Below are 21,585 nucleotides of genomic sequence, written 5' to 3'. Positions count from 1 at the left end.
TTAAATTGAGAGATAGATAGAAAACATGCACAAGCGTAGGGAAGAGGAAAGGAAGAGGGAGAGGGACAAGCAGACTTCTTGCTGAGCACAGAGCCCAACTCAGACTAGATCTTAGGAACCCTGGCATCAAGACCTGAGCCTAAGGCAGACACCTAACGAACTGAGCCACTGAGGGACCACTAGGCATTTTTTAGATTATAGATGTAATGGACTATAAAAAGTTCTGTAGATTTGTTTAGTTGTTATTCATACTGTAGGCATATGAAAAAAAGAAAACTAGTGCTTAAATAAAATTAACTAAATGTCATTGGAAGCATGAAAAACTTTCAGTGAACTGAATAATATTTTCAGAATCACCAAGAAGAACATATATGTTTTTGCTCAGATAACTGACATAAGTGAAGAGAGTAAACAAAATTATTTCAAAATGAGAGATAGAAAGGAAATTCAGTTTAATTTCTGGGTTCTAAAGAAACATGAATCAACCAAAGCTAAAGTTTAATATTCAGGCTGTCTCAATACTAGTTTTCCTGATAAGGGAAGAAGTCATTACCAGATATTTAAAGCAAGGGGTTGTGTTTTCTGTGTGTGACTGAAAAGAAGGATCTGTTATTGGTCTTTAACTGTCATTCTGTGGGCAAAAAGTAACTTTTGAAACCCTATTAATAAGCAAAAATCTAAATTCAGCAAATGTTTTAAGGTTAAAGATAACTGAAAGAATCTGAAAATATGTTTCACTTTCAGTGAGACTAAAAATCTTAGTCATAAAGATTATTTTTTGTTAGGCAATGATGGTTTAAACTGAAAGGCTGGTTGAGACTGTTCAACTGACAGGAACAGATTCTATACAGAAACTTTTCAACTGAATTTTCAACTAGAACTTCCCTTTCAACATCACACATCACTTGAAATAGCAGCTGCAGAGTTCCAGAGAATTAATTTACTAAACATTGTTTTCACTTGTGAAATGTTAAATATAGCTAACCTATCACCAGGTGCCACTCTTTCTTCTCTGTAGGTTTCTTGTCAACAACAAGCATACGTGCTGCGGCAACTAAAATTTAATCTAAATGACACTGTTGACTCCATCAGCGAGCATTGTTAAGACAAATCTTACAGCTGGGATGCATCACAAGTTGAGAAGCAAACTGGGTTATGATACGTATATTAGGAATAAGGTTTTGCACACTTTGGACTTTAGACAAAAATCGCCGAATCAATTCAATTGTTACTAACGTGGTTTACTAAAAAGAAATTGAAAAAGGTTTAAGAAGCGCCAAGCGTTTCATTACGCCTACAAAAAAGCAGAGAGAACACACAATTTTTTGTCTCAAAGATTATTTTCGCAAGGCAACATCCTTCAAAGCACTGGAAGAACATAACCTGTAGCTTGTTAGGGCTTCTGAGCTTAGGGTCCCAGCTGTTACAGAAAGATATTCTAGTATCAAAGAAAAATCCTACGCAGCCAAATGAAAAGGCAAAATGCTCTCAAAATGCTTGAAGAAAAGCATTTCTTTTAATTTAATTTACTCTGCAGAAGGCCATTTGGTTATTTGACCCAGAATTCAGTAGTACTGGATGAATAATATATTTTATTATTTTGGAGCAGAAAAACTCTCCACTCTGTGTACTTCTTAAGGCTACATTTTTAGGATTAATATAGAGTCCTCCAGGAAATTTATTTCATGATAAGAGCTTTGGTTCTAGTTAGGCCTAGCTCTGAAGCTTGACTCTGCCACTAACAAGTTACGTGACCCAAGATGTTCTCCTCTGGCTACTTACTGAACAAAGTAAGTAGAAGAAGTGCATGTGGACCTTTCCTTAAAGTAAATCCATGCCTGCAACAGCAAGTTCTTTTTGGTAGGTAAGCATGTATAAATTAGCGATTATGTTTAGTTAACCTGCAAGTTTGATCTGTTTAAAAACCTTGACAGGTGGGGCGCCTGGGCCTGGGTGGCTCAGTGGGTTGGGCCGCTGCCTTCGGCTCAGGTCGTGATCTCGGGGTCCTGGGATCGAGTCCCGCATCGGGCTCTCTGCTCAGCGGGGAGCCTGCTTCCTCCTCTCTCTCTCTCTGCCTGCCTCTCTGCCTACTTGTGATCTCTCTCTGTCAAATAAATAAATAAAATCTTTAAAAATATATATTATAAAAAAAACCTTGACAGGTGATGACATTGACTCGAAAATACTCTAATTATGATGTGTGCTGATGAGTAGCTAAGCTAAGCGCATACAACTCTATGCATCCACATTTGGGGTTTTTTTTTTTTTTTAATTTAATTTAACTTTTTTCAGTGTTCCAAATAAACAATGAATTTTGGAACATATTTGGTATTTTAATTCCTTAGGTTTCTTAAGGGGAAAAAAAGATAAACAACCTAAAGATGGGGAAGAAAGGGTGAAGTCACAAGTGCGGACAAGACCACATACTCTCTTTGAACAATGTTTATAGATTTATTCACAAACATCTGATGCATCTTAAATATGTTATTTCTTTTTTTTTTAATTTTATTTATTTATCTGGCAGAGAGAAAAAGAGAGAGGGAGCACAAGCAGGGGGAGCAGAAGAGGGAGAAGAAGGCTTCCCGCTGAGCAGGGAGCCCGATCTGGGGGCTAGATCTCAGGACCCTGGGATCATGACCTGAATCAAAGGCAAATATTCAACTGACTGATCCACCCAGAAGCCACAGGTATGTCATTTCTTAGCTTACTGTAACAAAGAACAAACTACTAGCAGTAAAATCAAGTCCTTAACCAAGGTAATTATTTTAATTGTGAAGTTAGCTGTGGAATGGATAAATTCTTCTAAATCATTGATGAATTTCCAAAGCACAATGAAGGTGAAACCACCTCTCTCAAAAAACTCCCCAGAGGTACAGTTGCTTGATGAACATACATGAATTAATTCTTGATGAGTTTACGAAAGTACCAGAGTATATATAGGGCTGAAAAAATTAGTAATAAGAAAAAAATCATTTCTACAAATGTAGGGAAAAACAACTTATCATCAGTGACTGTTTCACACGTTAATGCAAATAGATAAATAATTTATTAAGAATGTCACAAGAGCATTATAAGTTTAATGAGATTTTTAAAATGAGCAAGATCTTTAAGCATGGTTTAATCATGTAAGATCAAAAATTATTAGTTGTAGTATCTTAATCAAAACTTCAAAGTAGAATTTTTAAAAAACTTGTAAAATATGCTGACATCCACTCACAGAGACCAAATAATGTGGTTCTTCATAAATGTTATAGATGTGGGGAAGAAATAAAGAAAGATAATAATCCAACTTAGTTTATGCTAAATTTCTGGCATGAAAAACAAGAGCTAAGCTAACAATCGGACATTTTCACATTATTAAATTTTTTATAACAGATGTCAAGCTGATAAATACAACTCACTAATGCTATAGGCAATTTTAATTTTTATGAACTGTTTTCATGTAGAATAACAGTTTTACAAATTTATTATTTCCTTGTAAGGAAGTGACAATTTTGTATGTATTATTCAATGTTTGCTCAATGTTTTATTGTTTACTTCTTTCTCACTTAAGAAGAATCATGTGAAGAGAGTAGTAACATTTCATACATATTATCATCTGTTATAATTGAAAACAGATCACCTTCACAGATATGAATGCAATCTTCATTAATTTGTAAAACTGCAAGAATGATTTGCTTGGCTCAATTTATGTTTAATACCCTTAGCTTGAATACATTAAAAATAGCAGAATGTACCTCTGTAGCCTCATTTTCGTATAGATACTAGGAAGGCATGGCCTTATATATTAATTAAATTATTGCTAATTACTTTTTGAGTTTACTTATTAGACTTTACCTTATCTAATATTTAGATATATTAATTAAACTATTAACATTTCTTAATTTACTTTCTTCCATTACTTTCCTTTACCTGATCTATACTGCCTTACTCACTTCTTGCCAAATCTTTCAGTTTGAAAGTTCCTTTTAAGACAGCCTTATAGATCAAAAATTTCCCTTTTAAATCACCTATATTTTTCTCTTTCCAATATCTACCAAGAAATGTGAATCTTATTCCATTCTAAACTAAATCAAGCTTGTATTTATGACCTCATGTACTCCATATTCTGTAGCTTTTCTCTCATAATTATCTCTTTTAGGGTTTCTAAATTCAATTTTGTATTTAGGGAAGTGAGATAGTGAAGAAGATAATATGTGTCAAGAAAGAAGGGAACCCCAAGTGGAAAAATGTTAAGCTGCAGGGATCATGGGTAGAGCTGACCTCAGCCAACTAGTTCTCAGAAGGCATACAGGTCCAGAGTTGTCAAATTTTTCACTTTCTTAAGAGTATAGAGAAAGTTTTCTTTTATAAGGCATCTCCTAATTTTAATTTTAATCCTGGTTTTAAGGGTTTTTATTTATCCAGTTGAAATGAATTTTGTTTACTGACCATATTCTACCCAAAAGGCACCAATTTATAAACTCTGTCTTTAGACCCTACTCATCTCCTCATTCTTGTACTCTGCCTACAAATACACAAAACTTCCCATAACTAAAAGCAATCAAGTACACACTATTTGACATTGCCATGGTCTGATTTCTGTTTCCCATTCCAGCCAATTCCAAAACTTCAAAACAAACGAATTCCTGCATTTCCCTGGCACCCATCTTTTTAAAAAATTTCCAGTCTTTCAAGTGTATTTCCACATGGACTGAGTGTCTTTGCCACAAAGCATTTTAGGAACTGCAATGCATACTCTGAAGAGGAGTATTAGCAGCCTCTTCCTTCAAGTTGCTCATTATCTACATTACATGTAGTATGATCCAAGAAATGAGTAGACAGAAACACAGACAGAGATCAACGGTTTATCCTCGCAACCACTTACAAAATCTGGGCAGTAATGGTTGTTCATTGAATAAGTAGCCTTTTGCCAATATGAAATTGCAATGATTTTTTATATAAAGGATAGTTCTTTTGAGTTTAATTTACTGAAATGCTCTGATTTAAACATATCAACCAATATAGCAATGTAGGTATAGGAAAACATGATGTGCTTGCATCCTCCATGCTCAGGAAGGTCTGACCCTAAATTTTATTAGTTGTAGAATTGTACTAGAAGAAAGTAAGATATAATAGATACATGCAGGCATGGAGTTTGAGTTCAAGAGCTTGTTTCAGGCAAAATGCCAAAATCTTACAATGAATAAAGCAGTACTCAAGAAAATTTTTTTTCTGACTTTTGCCAATTTAGGATATAATTATTGAGACTTTTATTACAGGAACGCACATGGAAATACACATTTATAAAGTAAATAAAATTTATTTAGAATAGTCAGCAAAATAGGAGTTGAACAGGTTCTACTTTCATCCAGTGCGAAAAGACACAGATAGGCTTGAAGACTTAATAAAGAAGTTAAAGATAATTCTCAGAATATATGTCCATCTGGAGGAATAGAATAAAAAAGTCTATTAAATATTAGTATTCTGTTGAATATTTTATTCTATTAGAATAAAGACAGTATATTCAAAAATCACATATTCTTCCTTAAATTTCTGACTGCATAATGATTTCAGTTTTATGGTTTCATCTCCTTCATTGATCAACATTAAGTAGAGCTGGTTCACTCTTTTATTAAAGTATTCATACCTAAACTATAAATCAAGTATTCAATATAAGTTTGCCAAGCCCAGTGTATTTGAGAGCATGATGTGAAATTTATTATGGCTTATTAAAGAAACTCACCTTATTTCCAGGACCAAAGAGGAATTGATTTTCCAACCTTCTACAGAGTGCTGGAAGATTGACGAGCCAGCCTTTCGAATGATTTTATCAGAACTATTGACAAGGGATCGACTCAAACACAGTTCACCGTCTCTGAAACAAAACAAAAATGCCAGCTCTGTGAAAGTAAGAAGCATTTTATCTAAGTAGCATAACACATCATTTGATTTGAATTACTGGTGACAACTTTTTCTACATGGTTAGAAGAGGTATGAGATTGAAGAAAGGTATTATGAGAAGTAAGAGACTATGACTTTATCAGGACATTTTTAGACTTACTCTCTTTGAAATAAACACACTTTTCACATAAAGAAAAGCCTTTGTGGTGTTTAAAGAAAAAAAAATTGTCTTCTAACTTTATCTTCCTCCCTGTTGTGCTTAGACAATAGAGACAGGAAGTTTGGCCACTTCTCTTGCATCTGTATAATTGTGACTCCCAAGATTGCAATTTTATTTTTACAACAAAAAGATTTTGTTTTAGAGAAAGACGACTTTGGAGTATCAGCTGATCTGGGCAAGCTGGTGATTCTTTCACTTGCTAACCTATATGTCCTTGGATAATATTCTCTTTCTAGGCCACAGTGGCCTTGCTTTATCTTGAAAATTGCAATAACATTATCTACCATGCAATGACTTTGTGAGAATTCAGCGGGAGTCTGTATGGGAAAGTAATTTATAAAGCACTATAGAAGTGCTAATTCCCAAAATTACACTGAGTCTGAAATCATCTCAACACTGAAGACACTTTCCTGATAGTTGGTGGTGGGGAAACAGACACTGTAATGAGGAGAAAGAAAACTCATTCAGTAGTCATTTTTAATGGTCTTTTCTATTACATCACATACACAAAATCAACTGTGCCATCCTTTTCAATCAATGCTGTCAGGCAAGCATATAGGTGGCATGGTGGTGCTGGTCATGTTGATGACAGTGACAGATAACCTATGATAGCATTTGTATCATCAGGACCGTTATAGAGAAACCAGTTTATTGTTCAATAGACTATTTTCTTAGTAATTATAGCCATAAACCCAGACTCACAGAAACAAAATACTACCTGTTTATGGTACAGCCCTTCCAGTATCTGTATTTATTTCTTTACATGTTACCTCTTTTTTAAAATCTCAAAAATAGAGTTAAAAAGTAATATGACTATTTGCTCAGACACAAAATCTAAAACTGTGTTTATTATGTAGGCAATCCTCTCTTACTATCAATGGAAACATTGCCTGTGTAACAGCTGTTAGATGAATTCTGTAATTAGAGGCTTATAGTTTGGTATTTTGGTTTGCATTCTTTTTTAAACATGTAGTTCCAATGTGAAGCACTCAAAGCATCACATGCTTGTGAAATTTAGAACTCTATAAAAATCAGTATTTTAAACTATACTACTGATGAAAAGGATACATTTGCATGCCTATGCATGGTCAATAATAATCATCTTATAGAGGTTATTTAAGATGCTAGGAAGCATAGGGTGCAATTTACTACTCAGTGGCCCAGAAGTCAATTTTTATATTATGTGTTTAATGATAATAACTAGATATGAATGAGAACATGAATATATACAGAAGCTAACCTTCACACTTTCGGAGATGCCTTCAAGAATATGGGTACAAACTCTCACTATTTCTAGGGCAGAGATTTTTTTCCTACCTTTATCTTGTTAGCTGGATTGTTAATACCATCTTTTTCTAACCACAGAGTGTCACAATTATAACAATTATTTTTTACTCCAATAAACTTCTCATAGAAGTAAAAATATACATGGGCTGGCATTTTTAAATATCTGTGGAAGATTGTTTCACTGACATACAGCTAAGAGTACATTTTGCATGGCAAAATAATTGCTGTGATATACTCAGTTATATGGAGGCTTTTCAGAACCTCCAAGAGTTACAAAAAGAGTGCTTTAAAAGTTTAAATCAGTTTTGTATTAATGAAATACTACCATATTACTCTGCTCTTTGAACCATTTTCATTGAACTGATGACAAACCAAAATTCAGTTTCATTCCTGGAAAGAACTTTGAACAAAAACAGCAACTACTAATGCCACTTCTTGAAGTAGATGGAATTCCTATGTAAGAAGGCTAGGCTTAGTGCAATCTGAGTCTCTGGAGCAAATTTCTTTGTATAAAGTTAAGTGGGTCTCACGGGATGTTTCCATTTGTGACCTTGGTAGTATTCTGACTTAGAAAGGGTTTTCCTTCAATGCAAGGCATGAAGGATGTTGCCACCCACTACTAGTTTTTCATTCCAGATCAAACACAATTACTAAACAGCTGCACTGAAAACATTTCTTGCGCAGGGCTATACACAGGAAGATCCAACATACACTTCTAAGCAGAAAATCACAAAGCACATCAGGGAAATAAGGAAGCATAAAGCAATATATCTTATAAAGCATTCCTGCTTATGTTGAGCTAAGAAAACCTACTTACAATGATAGTAGTGACAGAAATTAATCATTAGTTATGTTACTAGTTTTTACAAATATTTTTCTCTTTGAAATATGAGTTGCCAGGCATTACTACAACTTATTCTATTAATTCTGGAGTATGTAACAAATATAATTACTTTTGTTTCTTGAGATTAGGTCCCAAAAGCCCTGCATTCAGCCCCACTAAAAACTCTTCATAACTTGGCTTTGGAATGAATGTGTTCCCCATGAACTAGATTAAATTTCCTCCATATTATAAAATTATGAAAGTCATTCAAAAGAAGACTAAGCCTGAGTACCAACGGCAGGCAATTTGGTGTTTTCATTCCCTAAGTGTCAAACAACTAAAAATAAAGATGAGATGTACTACCTTAACCTCCTGCCTACAGTTTCTAGTAGAATTCCAAATGAAGCAAGCATACAAAGTGAAAATCCTGGGTTTCCTGATTTGTAAGGGTGTGCTCTACACTAGCATCAACTGGAATTAACTTTGCTGACAATGGCAGTATTCTAACTATGAATGCTTATATCTACTGTCAGTATTATAAGTTTCAGAATTAATATGGACAATTATTCAGTGCGAAAAAGAACAGTTAAGTTAAAAAGGAAATCTCTAGATGATAAGAAAATTAGTCTCATTTGTGATCAAAGAGGAGCACAGTATGTGTCAAGATTTAAAGACTTGCAATTAAAACAAATAGTTGTGTGATATTAAAAGTTTATGCCACACTCTCAGATACATTATCTCATTAAATGGGCACACCCACATGTTTTTATTTGTAGGACCCTTCAGTTAACACCATTATATACAAAGAGTGCACAAAGTCAGTGAACTCATATATATATATATATATATATATATATATATATATATGTCAAGAGTAAACCACTTTATAGCCCCATGCCTTTTGAGTCAAAACTTTATTAACTAGTAATCATACCAGGCAATTGATAGGGTTGCATGAAAAGATACATTTCCAATAATTACTTGACCCATTCTCAATTCCTTAGAAAAACCATGCTTTTAGGGCACCTGGGTGGCTCAGTCACTTAAGTGTCTGCCTTTGGCTCAGGTCATGATCCCAGAATTTTGGTATCCAGTCCCACATCAGGCTCTCCGCTCAGCGGGGAGTCTGCTTCTACCTCTGACTCTGCTACTCCCCCTGTTTGTTCTCCCTCTCTCTGTTAAATAAATAAAATCTTTTAAAAAAATTTTTTTTTATTCTCTGCAGGTATGAGAATGTAGATGATGCGCAGGAAAGTTGTGCCTGTGTTCTATTTCCTCTGCGTGGAATGACTGTTCAATATCGTATATAAGAACAACGCTGCACTGACTCTCGATGAGACCTCCAGTTAAGGGCGGGGGGGGGGGGGATGGGGAATAAAGAAACTGCCTATTGGAAATGGTAGCAGGAAAACTAAATATGAGGATTTTTTTTTTTTTTTTTTTTTGCGGGGGGTCGGGGAGAGGGTTCTAAGGTACAAGGACTGAACCTACCGCCCACTCTCAAGTCACGCAGTGCCTCCCAAAGGTCAGAGGCTGCCTGTTACCTGACTTCTGAAATATTAGACCGGGACTCTGGGGCCCAATCTCCACTTACTCATCTCAGGACCAGCCCCTCTAAACGGCCTGGGGTAGACAAGAGTAGAGTCAAAGAGATCACTGGGTCGTTGGATGAGTCAACTCCTCCACCAGAAGCACTATTTGGAAGTTGAAACGAAATCACGAAGCGAACGTTTCCTCTGGAGGGAAAACGGAGAGCGCGCTCAGGGGGACTTAGCTGGGTCCGCAGTCTCCGAGCAGCGCCAAGTCCGCCGAGGGAGGGCAGAGGCGGGCGCGGGGCCGCGGCGGCCGGGGGGAGCTGCGGGGCGCCCGGAGCGCGGCGCCCGTGGGCGGCTCTCGGCCCTTCCCCCGCACCACCGTAATTGCGTGCGGGTTTTAATTAAGGAGGAGGAGCCCGGCTGCCGACTGAGACGTAGAAGTGATTTTTTTTTTTTTTTTTTAAAGCGGGGACCTGACTTCTAAAGAGACTCTAACCTGTCCCCGCACTGGATCTCCCACCCTCGCGGAGGAGCGGAGACAGCGGTGCGTGCGGACCTCGCTTCCTGTTTGATTAACTCACGCGCCCGCCTCCTTCTTTCTCCGAGGAGCCGGGGAGCAACCGCAGCGCAGCCCCGAGAGGGGGCGAGCGGAACCCAGCCGGGCTAGCCGGACCGCGGCGCGCGTGGCTGCGCCGCCGGCTCCTCGGCGGCACCTCGCCGGCCCGCGGCGTCCAGGGAAGGGCCGCAGGACGAATGTTGCCCGGGAAACGCGGAGCGTCCCAGGTCGGTTCCGAGTTCCCCTGGGAGGGACCCGGGGTGCGCGCCCCCTTCCTGGCGGCGGTTTAGGGAGGCCCGGAGAGGGCTCCTGGACTGCACGGGGCGCCTCCTGTCGCTCACGGGTCCGCCCACTCCTGCTCCTCAGCGAGCCGAGGGCCCGAACCCTCGGAGTTCTGGCCAGGCTTGGCGGCTTTGTCTGGGCTCACGCTCGCGTTCGGTTCGGAGCCCACCGGCCCGGAAGGGAACAAAGAGCCGCGACCCCCCACGCCCAACCTCCGCCTCTCCCCCACGCGCTGCTTTATCACCTTCCCGGAGACCCCTTTGTCTGCCTGGGAAGCACAGGTCGGCCGTGGATGCCCACGCCCCCGCCCAAAGTCCTGCTTTGCTGACAATTGGGCTCGGCTGCGTTTTCAAGCCACCCACTCCCTGTGTAAACGACCTCCTACAGTTAGCCCCCCCCCTTTTCCGGAATAGACCATTTGTAGATTTGTCGCTGCATAACGACCATCCAGCTCATTCTTTATTAGCTTTTTCATTCCCTCCCAGTCCCTTTCGACTGTACTTCTGCTATCTTAGTTTTCTATAAAACAGCAAATCCTTTAAGTATAAGCCACCGTCTTGCTCACTGAAATACTCATTACTTAGGGAGCAGCAGGAATATTAAATAGAGTGCATGAAGTTTGTGTGTGTATGTGTGCACGCGTGCACGTTTTAGCAGTCCTTACATGCACATGCACACGCGCGCGCACACACACACACACACTGGCAAGGGCTCTATCTTCATTTTGATAAATGTCAGGGAACATAAAAACCAGGCTGGCATCTGCCAGCGTGGAGTTTCCGATAGCGGACGCCTCCGGATAAGGGAGGATTTCCGAAACAGGACTTTGAACAGAGTTGACAACCAGGTTCACATCCTCAGAAAACGCTTCCAAGCTATGTAAGCAACACAAAGTTGCAGCCACCTCCTGGGTAAACTTCAAAGCAACAGAGGCCAGGGGAAGGGAGGAAGGAAGTGCGATTATTTAGAGAACTTACTGGGTGGGGGAAGCTTCTGAACTCATTTAGACAAACTGTAGAAATAGCAGAAATATAGTCTGTGTGAAGCTACAGTACCCGGTTTCTAAAACTGTAACCATGACGCCCATGCGTTTTACCCACAGAAGAGCAAATAGGGAAGAATCCTTGCTTGTATTGGAGTTTCTAATTCAAATGATACACAGATCTACCCAACGCCAAAGAAGAGGAAAGAAACAGAGGAGACACATTTCTGCTTTCTGGGCTTTAACTTCAGCCTTTCAGGAAGCCGGCTCTCTACTCTCTCCTTAGAGTGATAGGGCAGAGAAAGAAGGAAGGACAACCACATGGGCAATGAAGACATCTCTCCTGAGTTCTGCCCAGGGCTTAAAAGGACAAGGGCACACGTTCTTTGTTGACACTTCTGCAGTGACTTCTCCTTGGGCGTGCGAAGCCCAGCGCCAGCAAAACTGTCACTACCCCCACACCGGGCAAGTTGAACTCACACTGGGAACATGCCCTGGAGAAGCACACACACCTCGACCAACAGCCTTTGTTATTTAATTCATGAGACTAAACACACAAAAGCGCATCCCAACACACATACTATCCCAACCCTCACTCTACCGACTCTATTCCCATTTCATTTATGGCTTGACTTTTTTGTTTTGTTTTGTTTTGTTATATCCTGAAATGAAGCTTTGCATTTACCCGATGAGTTGCGTCTCCTGGTGCTCCTCAGTTCTTGCTATTTCTTTTGTCTTATAAAAGATCAGGAGCAGACTTATCGTGCAGATCGTCCACCTCTTCCTAATGGAGCGCATCTTGGGTGCCCGGGAAAGTCCTGGTTGCCCCAGCTCCCTCACCTTCTCTTCATAGAAAGGCTCCGTTTTGGGGAGATACAGTCGCGGGGGAAAATCTGTAAAATTCGAGAAGAACGTGGAGCCGGGATCTCAGGAACTGGTCGCAAGGGTCCTCTGCGTCCGAGCTCCCGCTGGTCCTTGAGCGCTGCCCAGCGCTCTCCCTCCGGGTTCCCGCCAGCCCTGCCCCGGTCGCTCCGCGCCGCCTCCCTGGGGCTCAGGTTTCTTCTCAGATGAGACACCTTGTACATTGGAGGTGGCGGCCGCTTCTGCAGCTGGGTTCGGGGGCGTCACTGGCCCTTCCCTTTTCCTAGCAGGGAAATGATGAGCAAAACCAGCCAATCACCAGACTGAGGGGGCGGAGGCTGCGGTTGCCTCGCGTTGCTGTCGGCTGCTTGGAGAGTAACGTCGCCGGCGCTGACTGCACAGTGCCGGGAGAGGAAGCTTACAAGCTCGCAGTCGTGTACACACACACACACACACACACACACACACGAGTGTGTACTCGCGCGCAGGCACGCACCAGCACTCGCACACCCCGGAGAGAACGCAGCGCGCCAGAAGGAATTGAGGTCGCCTTCCCGGGAAACCAAAGCATCAGCTCTCCGGACGAGTGCGGAGATGGTCTGTCCTTAGCGTGGCGAGGACACCTCAGCTGGGGACAGATTAGAGACGCAGCTTGCTGGAGAGATGCTTCGTTTTCGTTTTCGTATACAGTGGAGGTGGGGGGTGTGTGCAGATGGGGTAGCTTCTTCCTGGCGCCTCTGCTGAACGTACACACTCGGACATACACACGTGAACGCGCATACACACGCCCTCCCAAGTAGAGTGAATCGGGGTAGGGAGAGGGAAGGAGGAGGAGGACGTTTTGTATTCAGTGCACAGCTCAGTCTGGAAAGTACAAATGCACACATGAACCAATTAGCCGATCGCCCACTCGGAGCGGGTGGTGGATGACCACCCAGATTCAGGACCTAGTAGGAAACAAGTGATGACAGAGGTTTCAGGCGCTTTGTGGATATTTGTGTGACTCTTTTTCATTGCCATTTGGAAACTCCTCACGCAGGAGTCAAGGAAACTCCAATGCTCCTTAAACTTCACTGCGGAGAAACAGAATTCTGAGAAAAAGCAGCCACGAAGGACATCCTTTTGAAATACAAGTACATCCAGACTCGGGAGAAAGAAAGGGGGGAAAAAAGAGGTAGGAAGATAAGAAAGGAAAGAAGGAAGGGCAAGTTCTTCCTCAAAAGTCTCAGTGATGTGCATTTAACTTCGGGTTTTCACCTCCTAGTGATTTTCTTACTCCTATTGTGTTGTGTGGCAGGAGTACTTTCAAGTCCTGGTTAACCCTGAGCTGAGTACTTCTTTACTGTTCTGTGGTCTTGCCCTCACTGAGAGGGAAGCTTGCTGCTCTGGTTGTACCTATGCCTTGGTTTGGCTGGTGGTAATCGGTAGGGAGGCACCCCTGGTGTGAAAGCTGGTCTGGAAGCCAGGAATTTCCCCCATCTACCAAGATCTTCCCCTTCTCGCCTCTCTACCCCTTTCCCATATTTCCAGCAGCTTCTTTCAATTGAACTCCTTGTTCCTTCAGGTTGTGCAGAGGCTCCAGCTGCCATCTACTCTTGGGCCCTGGGGGTTTATACTTCCCCAAGTTGGGAAATGATGAGGCCCACCACCACTCCTTGGGCAAGAAGGGGAGTTCTGATTTATGAGCCCCCTGAGGGCTTAAGATAGCAACCATAACAGCCAGCACCTTTGCTTAAAATCCTGAGGTCCCTGCTAATGTTTGCCTTTCCTTGCCTAGGGTTTAAGAAGTTAAGAACCTCTCAGTTCTCAAGCTTCATCTGAGCAGCCTAGTGAATTGGGGGGTTGGGTCTAAAATGCTCAAAGGAGCAAGTAATTATGAGCCTTTATTGACACTACAAGTGGCCCTCCGGGAGCCTTTGGAGTTTATTGATGTCTGGGCAAATCCTGCTAGCATCTCTATCATACTGACTTCTCAACTAGCAGAAACTGCAAGAATAAAACAGCTTCTTATTTAAGTGAAAAGGGAATTGGGGCAGGAAAAGGGTGGGCAATGCATGGTTAGGATTCTTTAGGTTAATTAATTAAATTCTTTAGGTTAACATTTGATTTTTAAACAGTAAACAAGATACTTTGGATTCTAAAAAAAAATACTTACTGGTGGGGATGGAGTAATATGTATCACTTAATTAAATTCATACAACATATTTTGAGCAGTTAATATGGTCTAGGCAATATGTGAGGGCTTAAGAACACAGAGATGAATAAAATACAGCATCTAACTAGGGAGGAAGCTCACTCACTGTGGGATGGTGGTGGGGAAGACAGATTGTATAAGTATTAATTTGCAATGTGGCACCATGAACTAACACTGGCATTTTAAGTATGTGTCTCCTGTCTGGGTACACTACAGGGTAGAAGCAGATGGAATGTTTAAGTTGTTGGGAACAAGGAAAGTGATCTTTCTGGGAGAAGGCACACATCAACTGGGGTATGCAAACCTAAGAAGTAAACCAGGCAAAGGAATCAGAGGAAAGATTATGTGCACTCCAGAGAGGAAGAGAATGCTGATGCTTTGGGAAACTGAAGTAGTTCAGTACTGTTAGGACACAAAGTGGGAAAAGAGAAGAGTAGGACATAAGTTTTTAGTGGGATCATAATATTCTATAGCTTTGTAATGTCAAATTGTCTTCTCTAATGGGGAAGTTGCAACAAGAAAATCTTCAAGAGGAAAGTGGGTTTAATTCATGTTTTTACTTCATGTGTTTAATTCATGTATTTACTTTAATTCATGTAGTAACTTCAAGTTAAATTAGGGGGAACTGTTTCTCTGGCCCAAGCAGACCAAAACAAACCCACCAATAGCAAAACCAAAGCACGCCAGAACTAGTTAACTAGAACTAGTTAACTAGTTAGTTAAATTTAAACACTGATAAAAGAGAAGAAAAATGAACTCTCCAGCTGTAGAATGCTGCTACTTCTGTATTCATTAAGCATAACACCTTCTATATTGAGGTGAACACTTCTGAATGACTGATAATGGTTTAGTGAGACTCAAGAGATTCCCCTTTCCCATAGTTCAGCAATTTTGAGTTTAGAGAGTAATATAGTGTCATTTGTTTAATATGATTAGATTCATGAAATATGCATCCATAACAATTTGCCAGGTTAAAAAAGAAAAAACAAAAACAGAAACGTATAGGCCAACACTTAGACCAAACAAAGGATAGTCTGATTCTTCTCAATATGCAACTAGGTTTAAGAACCATAAACCTAGGGGCACCTGGGTGGCTCAATTGCTAAGCGTCTGCCTTCAGCTCAGGTCATGATCCCAGGGTCCTGAGATCCAGCCCCACATAGAGCTCCCTGATAGATGGAAAGTGTGCTCCTCCCTCTCCCACTCCCCCTGCTTGTGTTCCCCCTCCCTCTGTGTCTCTCTCTGTCAAATAAATAAATAAAAATCTTAAAAAAATAAACCTAAATATTGAGTAAGAAGTCTTATTAATGTAAGAGTCTTTTGGACTGAACTCCTTCCATTAAAATGCCCCCTTTTGTTGATCCTAAGAAATTAAAGTTATTTCTAAATTTCCATTCTATCTTTGGGCTAGAAGTTCTTCAATAGAGAGAACCCATTTTTCTTTATTCAGCACAATTATGCAATTACACAGCACCTGATGAATAAATAATGCAAGTAATGGCAGCTGGTTTTAAGATGTTACTGTATCCTTTAACTTCATGTAAATCATGTTTTGATTGCTGGCTGTGCCGTCTACTTTAGCTGGAAAGAAATGGGTAGACACTTGCAGTGTCATAGTTATAATGGCCCATGACATTTTTTTAATCAGTCATTTCTTCAAATAGTTTAGGTTTATAACAATATTGAGCAAGAAGTATAAAGACTTTCCTTATACCCTCTCCTCCAAACATGCACAGCCTCCCCCACTATCAACATCCCACACTAGAGTTGTATATTTGTTAAAATCAATGAAACTACATTGACATATCATTGTCATCTACAGTTCATAGTCCACATTAGGCTTCAAGCTTGGTATTGTATATTCTATGAGCTTTGACAGATGTATAATGACCTATGTCCACCATTATGGTGTCATACGGTTTCCCTGCCCTAAAAATCCTCTGTGTTCTGGCTATTCATGACTGCCTCCCCCAATGCCCCCAGCGCCAGGCAATCACTGATCTTTATTGTCTCCATAGCTTTGCCTTTTCCAGAAGTCATAGAGTTGGAATTACACAGGATGTAGCTCTTTCATATTGGCTTCTTTTACTTAGCAATATGCTTTAAAGTTTCCTCTATATTTTTTCACAGCTTAAAAGCTTTTTTTTTTTTTTTTTTTTAACATCAAGTAAAATTCCATTGTCTGGTTATATCACACTTTGAGTACCTGCTGAAGGACATCTTGGTTGCTTCCAAGTTTGAGCAGTTATGTGTAGCTCTGCTATAAACATCCGTGCGCAGTTTGTGTATATACCAAGGAGCATAGTTGCTGGTAAGCTAGATGGTAAGACAGTTGTTAGCTCTATAAGGAACTTGTTTTTATGGCTAAATTGTCTTCCAAGTGGCTGTACTGTTTCCCAAACTACCAGCAATGAACGAGAATTTGTATTGCTCCACATCTTCATCAGCATTTGGTGTTTTAAGTGTTTTGGATTTGGGGCATTCTAATAGGTGTGTAGTGGTATCTCATTGTAGTTTTAATTTGTGTTTTCCTGATGACATGGGATGTGGGACATCTTTTCATATGCTTATTTGCCATCTGTATATCTTCTTTGGCGAGATGTCTGTTCAGATCTTTTGTCCTTTTTAAAATTGGATTGTTGTTACTGCTGAATTTAAGAGTTCTTTGTGTATTTTAGACAATTTATCACATATTTCTTTTTGCAAATATTTTCTTCTACTTCATGGCTTGTCTTCTCATTGACAGTGTCTTTCATAAAGCAGAAATTTTAAATTTTGATTAAGTTCATTTAAGTTTTATTGGTTTATCAATTAATATTTGACTAAGTTTATTTAAGTTTGATTGGTTTATCATTTAGTTCCTACATTGATCATTCTTTTAATGTATCTACAACGTCATTGTCAAATTCAAGGTCATCTAGATTTTTTTCATGTGTTATCTTCTGGGACTTTTAAAGTTTCTCATTTTATAGTTGTGTCATTATCTTTTGAGTTAATTTTTGTGAGGAGTGTAGGATATAGCTCCAATTTCTTTTCTTTTCTTTCCCTCTTTCTTTCGTTTGTTTTTTTTTGGCATGTGAATGTCTATCTGTTTCAGCACGATTTGCTGAAAGGCTATCTTTTCTGCATCGTTGTTTCCTTTGCTTCTTTGTCAAAGATCAGTTGAATATACTTGTGCCTATTTCTGAGCACTTATCTATTCCATTGATTTATTTTTCTGTTCTTTCTTATCACATTTTCTTGATTATTGTACCTTTATAGTAAGTCTTGAAGGCTCATAATGTCAATCCTCTGTTGGTGTCCTGCAATTGTGTTGACTATTGCGAGTCTTTTGTTTCCCAATATAAATTTTAGAATCATTTTGGCAATATCCTCAAAATAACTTGCTCGGATTTTGATTGGAATTGCGTTACATCTAGAGAGCAAGTTAGAAAGAATTGGCATGTTGACAGTATTGAGTCTTCTATACGTGAACATGGATTAACTCTTATTTAGTTCTCATTTGGTTCATTTCTTTTGATTCAGAATTTGGCATATTTCTGCACATATCTAGTTGTATTTATATCTATTTCATTTTTCCGAATGCAAATATAAATGTGTTTTTTTTTTTCATTTCAAATTCCAATTGTTCCTTGCTAGTAGTGCCTATGACATTTTAATAATGGGAATGTTGGCTCATTAATCAATAGTCTCCAGAGAAACAGAACCAAGTCTGTCTTCCCAGAAAGAAAGAGATTATTTTAGGGAATTGATCATGTGATTGTAGGCGTTGATAATTCCCAGAACTGTGAAGGAGGCTGGTAGGCTTGAGACCTGAGAAGAGGGAAGAATTGATGCTGTAGCTTAAGTCTGAGAACATCTGGAGGCAGTCATCCCTCTTGCTTGGGGAAATTCAGTCTGTTTTTTTTTTCTTAAGGCCTTCAGTTCATTGAATGGGGATCACCCATACTATGGGGGATAATCTGCTTTACTCACACTAATTTAAATATTACTAAAACAGCAACAACAAAAATACCTTCATGGTAACATCAAGTTCTAAAATGGTCTTTGACCAAATATGTGGGTACCATGGCCTAATCGAGTTGCTGTATAAAATCATCACAGAGGGGCTGGTTGAAGTTCTTGTTAATGACCTTAAAATATAGTGAGAATTATCCATGCAAAGCCTTTTACCTATGAATCAATGATCAAGAAAAGCAAGGAGCATATTAATGAGAAAATTCAGCTTTTCACCACTAGACAGCTCAATCTCTTTTATTTTTTTCTGGACAAAATATCTAGTTTAAAAAATTATTCTAAATTAATTTATTTTACCTATGTAAATGGCCATAAAATTTTCCCAAATTTTTTTCTGTATATATATTCCTCCTCTTTCTGTTACTTATGTTTTGTTTTCATCCTTAATAACCAAATATAATAAGTTTACAACAGAAGGATGACCTTGACTTTAAGTGCAAGCTAAAATGATGAATCTAGTGAAATTTCTGGAACAGGATAAATCCCATCATTACTATTCTCAGTTCTTCCTCTTATGTAACCCATGGTACTTACATTATCCTTTGCATTTAATACTTGATCTCTATTTAATCATGAATATCCATAGAAGAGACAATCCTTAACTACTGTTAATCAAATATTCTTTAATTTGTAATATTCATTTGAAATGTTCTGTGAGACATCTTTTAACTACTGCTAATCAAATATACCGCAATTGGGAATGGGCACTTCATGTGCTCATTTTAGTCCACATTTTAGTTGTTCATAGATTCTTAACTCTTTAGTTCTATAATCCTAGATCTTGCTGTTTTATTTTGTATTGCACAGATCCCTGAAATGTTAAAATAAAGAGATAGACTATCCTATACATGTTTTGGGAAATCTTCATTGATCTACATTATTATCTAGAAATATTTTTTCTGTGTTCTCTTTTTGCTGTGTTTACTGTGTTCATTGGTGATGGGAAGAACAGAATGGAAGGAAGAGAGTAACTTGGGCTAAAAACTACCCAAACAGCTTTCCTACTGAATACCGATCACTTACTTGTTAGTTTTCTATGTTGCTATCTAGAGAGTTTATTATTTGGGCTTGTAATTTCTTTAATCTTTGTGAACTTTCTAAATGTCTCCCTTATATCTGAATTAGATGCAGTTTCTTCCTCCTCTCTTACTATATTTCTTTTATTCTCTTGCCCACTGCAATTGCCCACTTAATTTCCTCTTTAACGTAACCCACCTTCCTTTTATATTACTTTCAATTCATCATAATGAAAGAAAAAGAGAATGTTTAAATTGTTAAAAAAACTATTTTTATAGGTCTATCTTTTTCTAGATATATATATATATGTGTGTGTGAATATATGTATATATACATATACACATCTCTGTAATTGCTTTTATAGTTATAATAGTATAGAAGGAGTATCTGGAAAATATCGTTTCAACGTACATAATTATAATAAGAACAGTCCTATGTAAATCAAATATTGTGATGCAGACATTTTAAATGATTCATTAGTGTTTATTATTTCAAGATTCTAAAGAAAAATACTTTTGAACTCATTATTAACTTTAACTGGTAAACATTATTAACAGGTAAAGCCCATAGAAGACTTTTGTTCATAAAGTAAATTAAATACATAAAGTAAATCTCATAAAGTAAATTAAATACACACAAACACATACACATACAATGAATTGGCAATATTTTAAATTTGTTTTCAAAAATGTTGTAAGAGTTGTTAATACCAGACTCACCTGCTCTAGTGGTAACAATTCAGTGGGATTAAATAGCTGTTTCATCTCTCCCTCTAATTTTTGTTCATTCCAGAATTTATTAACTTATTTTATCTACTCGGTCTCCACAAGTATTTGAGCTTGTAATACTTCAAGTAAATAATTCTATTAAAGGATATGCATTTCATGATTTACCTGTTTAATGGACTGAAATTTTGATAATCTTGGCTTTTATAAAGTAAATAGTTGAGCAAATAACTAAATAAAGCCCTTATGAACTAAAATTTTGATTGCTGAGTCTAGCAATGCCTGCTGACTCTGTCAGCAGGAGAAAGTTGCTCTGGGAGAATGAATCAATAGATACTTATCGGAGGGAGCCTGTGGGAATAAAGGAATAATAATGAGTCTAGTTCACATCTGACCTGTACTTCATAATATAAATAATTAATCTGTCTTCTGCATTACCGCAATCCTACTTCCAACATTTCACTGGAAAACTTTATGTAAATACTTATGGATAACATAGGTATTAAAGCTAAACACATTTTCTCAAATACATAGTTTATGAAAATTATGATAACTTATATTGGTTATAATTATGTTCCTATCAAGAAAAACCAAGAAATACATTTTAAAATTCTACTGGGAAGATCCAGATGTCTAGGAATTTTACACCTCTTGTATGACCTGAATGTAAAACTATTTACCTTTGACCACATATGTTACATGGAGATATGAAGAAGAAAGTAGATTATATCTATTGGATTTATTCACTAATGATTTAGTGAAACCATATGATAATTGACTCTCTCTGATTGACTTATTTCACTCAGCATAATCTCCTCCAGTCCTGTCCATGTTGATACAAAAGTTGGGTATTCATCCTTTCTGATGGAGGCATAATACTCCATAGTGTATATGGACCACGTCTTCCTTATCCATTCATCTGTTAAAGGGCATCTTGGTTCCTTCCACAGTTTGGTGACTGTGGCCATTGCTGCTATGAATGTTGGGGTATAGATGGCCCTTCTTTTCACTACATCAATATCTTTGGGGTAAATACCCAGTGGTGCAATGGCAGGGTCATAGGGAAGCTCTATTTTTAATTTCTTAAGGAATCTCCACAAAGTGTCTGCATCAACTTGCATTCCCACCAACAGTGTAAAAGGGTTCCCCTTTCTCCACATCATCTCCAACAGGTTGTTTACTGTCTTGTTGATTTTGGCCATT

General features: G+C 38.6%; 1 protein-coding gene across 2 annotated transcripts in view; it reads right to left on the bottom strand.

Annotated features, from left to right (window-relative positions):
- Positions 1–13,209, bottom strand: part of ST8SIA4 (ST8 alpha-N-acetyl-neuraminide alpha-2,8-sialyltransferase 4) — a 100,374-nt gene extending 87,165 nt beyond the window's left edge. For both annotated transcript variants that reach the window (XM_082723837.1, XM_082723838.1), the window contains exons 1-2: positions 12,254–13,209; positions 5,726–5,857 (exon numbers count right to left, since the gene is read on the bottom strand). In XM_082723837.1, coding sequence (XP_082579963.1) covers positions 5,726–5,857; positions 12,254–12,366 — 245 coding nt within the window. In that variant the 5' untranslated portion in view covers positions 12,367–13,209. The remainder of the gene's footprint in view (positions 1–5,725; positions 5,858–12,253) is intronic.
- Positions 13,210–21,585: the final 8,376 nt, after the last annotated feature.

This window comes from Mustela nivalis, assembly GCF_964662115.1.
Source record: "Mustela nivalis genome assembly, chromosome: 3".
NCBI classification, from domain to species: Eukaryota; Metazoa; Chordata; class Mammalia; order Carnivora; family Mustelidae; genus Mustela; species Mustela nivalis.
Note: the sequence above shows the minus strand (reverse complement) of the source record. Positions and strands in the feature narration are given on the sequence as shown.